Here is a 9943-nt window from a genome sequence, read left to right as displayed (position 1 = left end):
GTGTTCTATGCCTGGCTCGTTAGGGTTTGAAGAAAAGCTCTGTGTGAGCTTGAAAGCTTGCCTCTCTCCCCAACAGAATCTGGTCCAATAAAAGATATCACCTCCCCCACCTTGTCTCCCTGTGGAGCTATGTATCGCACAGGGAGTCTGTGGCTGAACTGAGAAGTGAACCTATGGTGTATTTCATAGAAAAACCTGGGTAGATTCAATAATTTGGTAACTTTATTTTTTAAAGCCCTACTTTGAACTGGACAGCCCCAATTTTTTCCCGTGACTCATGAAAACCTCCTTCTTCCCCTGAGTCTGCTCAGGGCACTCTTCACCTCTTTGTTCCTCAGACTGCAGATCATGGGGTTCAGCACTGGAGCGAGGACAGAATAAAAAAGAGAGATCAACATATCCACCTCCACTGTGTGGTTGGACTTCGGCCACAGGTAAATAGCACAGGCTGAGCCGTAGAACAAGGTGACCATGGTGAGGTGAGAGGAGCAGGTCGAGAAGGCCTTATGTCTTCCCTTGGCTGATGGGGTCTTCAGGATGCTGGAGAGTATTTGAGCACAGGACACGACAACCAGCAAGAAGGAGGACAGGTTGATCAAAACACTGAGGGCTAGGATGGAGGCCTCATTCCTCAACGTGTCCCCACAGGCCAGCTTCAGCACTGGGTAGATATCACAGAAGAAGTGACAGGTTTCAGAGTAACAGCCGTGTTAGTCTGTATCCGCAAAAAGAAGAACAGGAGTACCTGTGGCACCTTAGAGACTAACAAATTTATTAGAGCATAAGCTTTCGTGGACTACAGTGGGCTGTAGTCCACAAAAGCTTATGCTCTAATAAATTTGTTAGTCTCTAAGGTGCCACAGGTACTCCTGTTCTTCTTTTTACAGAAGAAGTGGTTGATCTCGTTGGGGCCGCAGTAGGGCAAGGAAAAGATCCAAGCCACGTTGCCCAGCGGCATCAGAATTCCACAGAGCCAGCAGGCAGCGGCCATCTTGGCGCAGGCCCTATGGTTCATAAGGAGGGCGTAGTGCAGAGGGGAGCAGATGGCTCTGTAGAGGTCATATGCCATGGCAGCCAGCAGGTAGCATTCTGCCATCCCAAGAGAAAGGAAGAAATACATCTGGGCAGCACATCCAGTGAAGGAGATGACTCTCTCCTCAGAGATTAAATTGACCAGTATCTTGGGGACGGTGACTGAGGTGTAGCAGATCTACAGGAAGGATAGGTTCCGAAGGAAGAAATACATGGGGGTGTGGAGGACTGGGTCCAGTACTGTCATGAAGATGATGAGGATGTTTCCTGTCAGGGCGACGGTATAGATAATGGAGAAACCTATACAAAATATTGCTTGGGTCTCTGGATGTCTCCAGAATCTGAAGAAAATGAAGTAGGTCAGCATGCTGTGATTCCGCTGTGCAATTTCACTGGTATAGCTCATCTGTGGAAGGAGGAGGAAAAAGAATTTCCATGTGGTCATTATGGGCCAGCTCATAGGAACATAGGACTGGAAGAGACCTCCTGGCTCATTGAGTCCAGTTCCCTGCTTTCACTGGGAACCACATTGTATAATCCAAATCATAAAAGGATCCAGCTCCATGTTAACACTAATTAGATTGTTTGCCCCTATTGGGAGGTTGTTCCAGAACCTCCCTCCTCTGATGGCTAGAAACATTCTTCTAATTTCCAGACTAAATGTACTCACAGACAGTTTATCTCCATTTGTTCTTGTGCCAGCATTTACCCTGCCTGATGTTTACAGAACATTTATAAAGGGCAATCAGATCCCTTCTCAGCATGCATTTTACGAAGCTAAAGAAGCCAAGTTCTTTTAGTCTTTTGTGGCTGGATTTTTTAAAGCTATTGAGTTGCTTGGTGGGATTTTAAAAAGCAGCTAGGCACCCAACAGCTATTGAAATCAAAGAGTGTTTGGTGCCTAGGTACTTTAGAAAATCCCACTCAGCATCTACATATCTTAAAAAATCTAGCCCTTAGTCTTTTTAGTTTCATCAACTGGTATACACTGGTGTAGCCCCACTAACTTCAACAAAGCTGTGCCTATGTACATCACCATCGAGCTAGCTAGCCCCATGTACATCTATCTATCTATCTATCTAGCAACATGCCATTAAAAGAAAAATACAAACCCTGCTCTGAGACTCAGATTGCCGCAGAGTAAATCTGGAATCAGACATTTCAATTCAGAGTAAAAAGAAGAACAGGAGTACTTGTGGCACCTTAGAGACTACTCCTGTTCTTCTTTTTGCGGATACAGACTAACATGGCTGCTACTCTGAAACAATTCAGAGTAGTTACTCAGTGATTACCCTTGTGAGTATCTGTTAGTAAATACTAACACTTTTTGTCCTGTTTTGTTCTCTATATTTGATTCATTTGTATATTAACTATTCTTTAGAATTTTTAGGATATTAACAAAAAGTATGTTCAATTCTAAGGCCAGAACACTGGTCCCTGGCTGATATGTAACCCTATTCAGGAATTCTGTGCTTTAGACTGAATATAATAATCCATAGTGTCCCTATCTTTATAAACCTCCAGATATTCATGGGAACCATCCCCTTAAAACACACACACACACACACACACATACATATGTATAAAATGCTAACATATCGTTACATCAGATAGGAAAGAATGATTGTGAGGGAAGAAAGACCCATTGAAAGATATTATCTTGAAGAATTGTTAGTCCTCTCTGCTGTAAATAATTATGCCTTCACACATAAATCAGGTAAACTTAGAATGTATAGAAATTACATCAGAATGTGTGTTTCTTTTAGCAAAGAGGTTTTCTTTGTTTGGATCCCTATATAATGACCCAGGTATGGGAACTTATTTGGGAAATGGAAACTGGGTGTCCTTCCAGTTACAGTGAAGAAGAGACACAGACCCAGCTCTTGATCTTACATCAAAGGTGGTAATGTAACTATCCTTTTGTATTGTGCTGTACTAATCTCTGACTGATAAATCTTTGATTAAATAATCCCAGTTCAGCAATCCTGAGTCATCATTGACTCAGAACACGCAACCCCCTCGAATAACTAAGAGCAGAGGCTGAGGCTTTGTCATTGATTTCAGTCTGTTTCATTCTCAATGAAATGTCCCGTGTTCTCGTCCCAGCTACACGGGTGACTAGGACAACCCTAGCAAGTTTGAATCAGTCTAACCAGGAGCAGAGCAGAACAGATCCCTGAATATCAAACCCTCAGATGAAATTCAAACCACCACAGATTTACCTCTACATCCAGGCAGCACTCCTGCATCTGCTGTGAATGAAGGTCTGGGTGGATTAGAGGTATTTCAGCTGTTTCTGAGTCTCCAGGGACAAGTTCCCTTAAATATTTTGGGTTTAATTAGGTATCTTTTAAAGGTAAATTGTCATTTATCCTTCAGCTTTAAAAATAAACCCAACAGATAAGTTTCAGAGTAGCAGCCGTGTTAGTCTGTATCCGCAAAAAGAAGAACAGGAGTACTTGTGGCACCTTAGACACTAACAAATTTATTAGAGCATAAGCTTTCGTGGACTACAGCCCACTTCTTCGGATGCATGCATGGCTGTAGTCCACGAAAGCTTATGCTCTAATAAATTTGTTAGTCTCTAAGGTGCCACAAGTACTCCTGTTCTTCCAACAGATAAGAAGGTCCTATCCTGTGAATGGCTGGATGGAGGGCCTTCATCTCCCACTAACCTCAATGGGAACACCGTTCTACCAGCACCAGCGAGATCCAGGACATTCAAGTGTAAACGCTTGTGTGTATTCCTATGGTCCCTGATGGAATTGCTCATGTGAACCCTTTGTGGCTCTGAGTGTTTGCTTATTTACAACTCTCTGATTTCCCAATTCCCTTTCTCTCCGCACTCCCCACAGATACAGAAATGAGATATCCATACACATCAAGAAAATATCTTTCCCCTGACAGGGGGCAGTGTGTGTGTGTGTGTGTGCATATACACACACACACACACACACACACACAGAGAGAGCAGGTCTCATTCCTTCCAGTAGGGGGCAATTTCTTATTTGCACAAAACATATGACGGTGCAATCCACGCCATCCTCCAGATCATTAATGAAGATGTTGAACAAAACCGGCCCCAGGACCAACCGCTGGAGCACTCCGCTTGATACCGGCTGCCAACTAGACATGGAGCCATTGATCACTACCTGCTGAGCCCGATGATCTAGCCAGCTTTCTATCCACCTTATAGTCCATTCATCCAGCCCATACTTCTTTAACTTGCTAGCAAGAATATTGTGGGAGACCGTATCAAAAGCTTTGCTAAAGTCAAGTTACAGCTCTCTGCTTTCAATCTATGCCGTCAGCTTACTTAGAAGGCTGATATACAGGCACTGAGAAATGTAACTACTTCTGTCCATTAGGCTTTGGGCAGGTGAAAGACCTACTGCATTTTTTATTGGATTGTACTTTGTATTGCCACTTGAGATCAAAATGGCTTTCTGTGTTTTTGTCCCTTTTTCTACGACTGCTCAGAAAATGGAATATTTACTAGGAATTGGCTCCAAGTTGTTGCCTGTTTTGCATGGTCAGCCACTAAAATAAAGAAAAAGCAAATAGCTTGGTGATAACATATGATATAATGATTTATGTTGGTTTTAAACATATATGAATATTTTAAAATACTGGCGTTAGTTTTTAAGTCTTATTTTAATATCTTTTGATATTGGTGCATTTGCCTATGGCTGAGTGGCTATTAATAATCATGACTTCACTTGACTTAGCCAGACACCCCCACTTCTGGGAAATAGGGTTGTCTCAGTAGTCCCTGTGTCTCTTTAGCCTGGTCAAACCAGTTTAAGCAACCCACTAGGCAGAAATAACATACCATAGAAAATAAATGTAGAGTGTTGCTGAGGAATTCCTATCTGGGCTGCGACCTCCTTTCTTGTGGACGTGTCTGATTTAACCCTTAATAGCTATCTAGCAAACAATGCAATAACAATCTAATGCAAAGATGTACATATTATATTCATTACATATTACAGGCATCCTTCATACCTCCTTCATACCCACTTCTGCCCAAAACTTCCTCCCACCATAATGAATTTCACAGTAGAAAAGATTCTTTATTGAGACTGCTGGACACAGACAGACCCTACAGTTTCCTCTGGCTTTCTAGCTCCCTTTCTCTGCTGCCAGGTTTCAAGAGTTGGTCACAAATTTTATATATTTATTGCAGAGGAGGGGGGAGGGGTTCTGTGGGAAATGCCAAAAATAACTTTTTTGTTCAAGAATTGTTTTTATTTTTTTTATTGAGAAACTGAAAACTCTAAAAAACATGTTTTGTTGTTGTACTTTCGACAACTGAAAAATATATTTCTTTATTTATTGGAGATTTTGACATTTTGCAACTTGGTTACAGGAAAGAGAAACATTTCCATATTTTAGGCTTTTCCACCAACTCCCTACTGCTCCCCCCCCCAAAACAATATTTTTGGGTGGGAGTGAAAATTTCTCTTTAAAAGAAAAGTCATTTCCAATTGGCATGGGGGAAAACATTTTAGCAGAAAAATGTTGACCCCCAGCTCTACTGGTTTTATCAAGAGGGATATCTCTTAATCCTGTCTTGAACAAAGCAGACATGCAAAGGACTGATACCGACTGTATAGCCCTCATCTCTATATCTCGATCACTGCATCTACAGGCTTTGTGCAAGCACACTCCATATTCCCCTTTGTTTGAAAATTTCTACGTCATTGCTGACTTGTCTGAACTATGGGTCAGACCCTCAGGTGTTGTAAACACAAACCTATCCATCTTCGAGGACCTTGCCCCATAATTATGATACATTTGTTTCCTTTAAGAAAGCAATTTCTGGCCATTGTTCTCCTGAGAGCCCCCTTCACCTCCTTGTTTCTCAGGCTGTAGATAAGGGGGTTGAACATGGGGGTGATGACTGTGTAGAAGACAGAGAGCAGCTTGTTGGTTACTGGTGCATATGCAGAATTGGGGCGCAGATACGTGACAATCCCTGTCCCGTAGAATAGTGTCACCACCAGAAGATGTGAGGAACAGGTGGAGAAGGCCTTATGCCTACTCTGAGCCGAAGGCATTTTCAGGATGGTCAGGAGGATGAGAAGGTAGGAGACCAGAATCAACACAAAGGGAAATGTTATGAATAGCAGGGCAACCATAAAGACGGCGATTTCATTCAGGTAAGTGACCCCACAGGCCAGCTTCAATACTGGGGGGATGTCACAGAAGAAATGGTTAATTTCATTGGATCCACAAAAAGGCAAGGTAAATATTACTGAGGTGTGTCCCAAGGACGTGAGGAGACCACTGATCCATGACACAGCAGCCATCTCTGAGCATCTGGTATGGTTCATAATGTGCGTATAGCGTAAGGGGTAGCATATTGCAACATAGCGGTCATAAGCCATCACTGCCAAAAGAAAACACTCTGTGCCCCCTAGAAATAGAAAGAAATACATCTGCACAGCACAGCCAGTGAAGGAGATAGTTTTATCCTCCGAGAGGAGGTTGGCCAGCATCTTGGGCAGGGTGACCGAGGTGTAGCAGATCTCCAGGAAGGACAGGTTCATGAGGAAGAAATACATGGGGGTGTGGAGGGCAGCATCAGCCAATGTCAGGGTGAATATGAGAAGATTTCCAGTCAGAGTGATCACGTAGGTAGCTAGAAACACCAGGAAGAATAAAGCCTGTATCTTTGGAAGGTCAGAAAGTCCCAGGAGAATGAACTGAGTGACAACGGTGTGATTCCTTCCTGCCATTTGGGCTCTCAGTTCCTCAGGACAGTATTTATTCCTGAGGAAAGATAGAAGGCAATATAGTAAAAATTTCTGAATGTAGTGACAGGTAGGGAAAAACAGCAAAGCAGCTTAGATAACTTATACAAGAAGGGAGCTCCATCCTGTCCCTTTCTTTCCCCATCCCCTTGCTTGTCTCCCTTCCCCTCAACCTGAATCTTCCCCTGGGCCCTTCCTGGGCCACATTTGGTCATCAAAGCCATCTTGACTCAGGGCAGTTTACCTTCACTTCTATTATCAATAATGGAAAATGGTGGTCAACTTTCTTATAGTCATCATCCATACTGGCACCTGCAAAAACTGTAGGGGATCATATGGCCTTAAATTCTGAATCTATTAAACTATTGTGTAAATGGGAATCAGGCCCTATCAGAGTGATTCATCCAAATAAAATAATTCATTTACACATTCATTTAACACATTTAAATCATGAAGCCACTCCAGGAAATCATGATCTGCTCACAGATACAGCTTTAGAAGAAAAAGAGACAAAATGTGCCTGATAAATTACTTGGATCAGTTCTTACCTTACCTTGTTCAATAGCAATTGTCTGAAGAGGAAAGACCATTCTTCTCTTAGTTAAATTGCCGCTGGGGAGTATGGATGAAATTAGTTCATTTTCTAACTGTGGAAGTTATTTCTTTGTAAGGCATCTAGATTTTATAGAAAAATGTATATTGTAAAAGATAGTGAGATGCTCTATCAGAGTAGGTAGATATAAAGGCAGACAGTTACTATTGTTAATTCCCCCACCTCCTGGCTTCAGCACAGGAATCAGGTCCATTTGTCAGTTCCATCCCTAGTTTCTGCACAATATGGGTCCCTGCATGTCACTTTCATCCTCCTCTGACTATTGTCCCTCCTAGCTTCAGCATGGGGAAAGATCAGAAATTGCATTTGCTAGCCACTTATGTCAAGGAGATCCAGGGTCATGTGGATGAGTGCTTTTTTTATTATTATAAGAAAGAAAGAAAAAAAAAGAATATAACTACCTTTACTTTTTACTAGTGAATGAAGATTGTCCTGAATCAGCGACCCTATAACAGTGTGTGACATTCAGACATAGATGATGGAACGGCATCTACATAATGACAGTCTTCCTGAAATTGACTGTGGTTTGTAAATCATTGAAACACTGGTATTCATTGAAAATCAATGGGAAATGGGTGCTTAATTACATCAGGTGCTTTTGAAAGTGTTACCCATAACTAACATTTGCTCAGGTTCCCCAAAATACAGTATTCCTTACCTTCATCTGGATCACGGAGAGACGTCTTCACTGACTTTGCACGGTCTCTGTGTATGGGCACAGGTCTTTTAATCATGCTAGATGTACTCTTGGGAAATGACACCACAATCATTTTACACTCCAATACCAAAGGAACAAAACGTGTTCTAAATATATAACTAAGTGGCATGATTCTCATGTACATCAGCTTAATAGAGAGTAACTCAACACAGCTCATAAATTTAAAGTTTTCCACCATGGTCTGACCTTTCGGCGTTGAAACAAGCAATCCAAATCTGTGATGAAATGCAGAACACTTGGTTTTTGTTGTGTGTCTCAACATAGTTGTTGTTGTAGTTATTATTGTGTGGCTCAACATAGTGTTTTTAAACTACGCAATTGTTTTTAGGTACGTCCTCTCACTGTGCAAATTAAATATACCAGATTTTCAAAAGAAAACTGTAGTAGGAAGAGAGCCTGAGATATAAGCCCTTGGGTCAAAGGCCTGCTATGAGGCCTGAGGTAAAGTAGTGGGCAAGCTTTACTGATATAAAGCAAAGTTAGCAAAAGTCAGGCTGTGAATAAACATCAGGCTCTGCCTGCTTGCAAGTTCACAGAATCTGGCAAGAACAGGGCTGATATTGCAGAAACACACATTCCAGAAGAGAGGTACCGGAACATCCCAATATCAAGGATGGTAAAAAAAACATTCCCCAAGGATAACAGGAACACACTGACCCCTCCTAAAAGATAAGGTCAGGATGACAGTGTAATAAATAGAGATGTTTTCATGTACAAGGAGATGGGTAATAACTAGCCATATTAGGGGACAGTAACTAACTATGTCAGAGGGGCAGTATAACTTGTTTGTATCAGGGTATAAAAAGGTAACTCTGAGAGAGTATCTTTGTCCAGCCAAGGAAGCAGTGGAAAGTTCTGCCATTCAGTAAGCTGCGTCCATTGTCACAGGCATACATGTCTTAGTATCCTCGTAGAGTCTACTACTTTCTATTACTGTGCTTCATTGACAATAAACCTGGCTGGGCGCCTTTGAACCTTAATGGTTCTTGTGGTCATTGGACGGTTCACTCAAGGTCTGCTATGCCAGCTGTCTATGCAGAGCTGGGACAGCACACAGGGAGAACACACACACACAGCCAAACATCTAACAACAAAAACTTGTGAAGCAAATTCCATCATGTGGAACCATTAGGACTCCTTGCACGTATTTTCAATAGGATTTGAACCCTGGTCTTTCAGGTCCTCAAAACAGACCTCTACCAGTCAAGCATGAATGTTTTTTTAGACAGCAATAGAGTTCTGTAGATCAGGTATCCGCAGGAGCGCTGCCAGCGTTTCCGCCGCCCTAGGCGGTGGAAGGTCCCACCCCAAAATGCCGCCCCCCCACAGAGGCAGCAGAAGGTCCCACCACCGAAAAACTGCCGCGGTCACCGCCCCCCAAATCGCAGTGCCCTATGCGACCGCCTAGGTCGCCTAATGGGTTGCACCAGCCCTGGGTATCTGGAAGGTGGTATGGAGGGTGCTGTGGAGAGGACAGAGGTTTTTTAGAGAGGAGGGCCAGATTTTCAAATGTTTTCAGTGCCAAGAGATTCACAAAGGTGCCCAGTGGGGTTTGCAAAGGTGACTAAGCAGGATAGGCACCCAGCTCCCATTGGCTCGGAGTCCACCTTTTGAAAGGTAGTGTGAACATAAGAACAGCCATACAGGGTCAGACCAATGGTCCATTTAGCCCAGTATCCTGTCTTCTGACCATGGCCAATGCCAGGTACTTCAGAGAGAATGAACAGAACAGGTAATCATCAAATGATCCAGCCCATGTCACCCATTCCCAGCTTCTTTAGTGTGGCTAAAAAGATGAACCTTGGGTTTGTCATTTGAGAGATC

At 42.7% G+C, this 9943-nt stretch overlaps 1 protein-coding gene and 1 pseudogene across 1 annotated transcript; both read right to left on the bottom strand.

Annotated features, from left to right (window-relative positions):
- Positions 1 to 275: 275 nt before the first annotated feature.
- On the bottom strand, positions 276 to 1438 carry LOC117885335 (annotated as a pseudogene).
- Positions 1439 to 5705: 4267 nt separating this feature from the next.
- On the bottom strand, positions 5706 to 8135 carry LOC117885556 (olfactory receptor 10A7-like). Its single transcript, XM_034786822.1, has 3 exons — positions 8060 to 8135; positions 7033 to 7109; positions 5706 to 6842 (listed from the first exon to the last, which is right to left on the bottom strand). Exons 1-3 carry the CDS (start codon positions 8133 to 8135, stop codon positions 5760 to 5762), a joined length of 1236 nt encoding a protein of 411 aa, XP_034642713.1. The 3' UTR covers positions 5706 to 5759.
- Between the last annotated feature and the right edge of the window lie 1808 nt (positions 8136 to 9943).

The sequence above is a fragment of the Trachemys scripta genome, chromosome 12 (assembly GCF_013100865.1).
Source record: "Trachemys scripta elegans isolate TJP31775 chromosome 12, CAS_Tse_1.0, whole genome shotgun sequence".
NCBI classification, from domain to species: Eukaryota; Metazoa; Chordata; order Testudines; family Emydidae; genus Trachemys; species Trachemys scripta.
The sequence above is the reverse complement of the archived record's forward strand: the minus strand, read 5'-3'. Positions and strand labels throughout refer to the sequence as shown.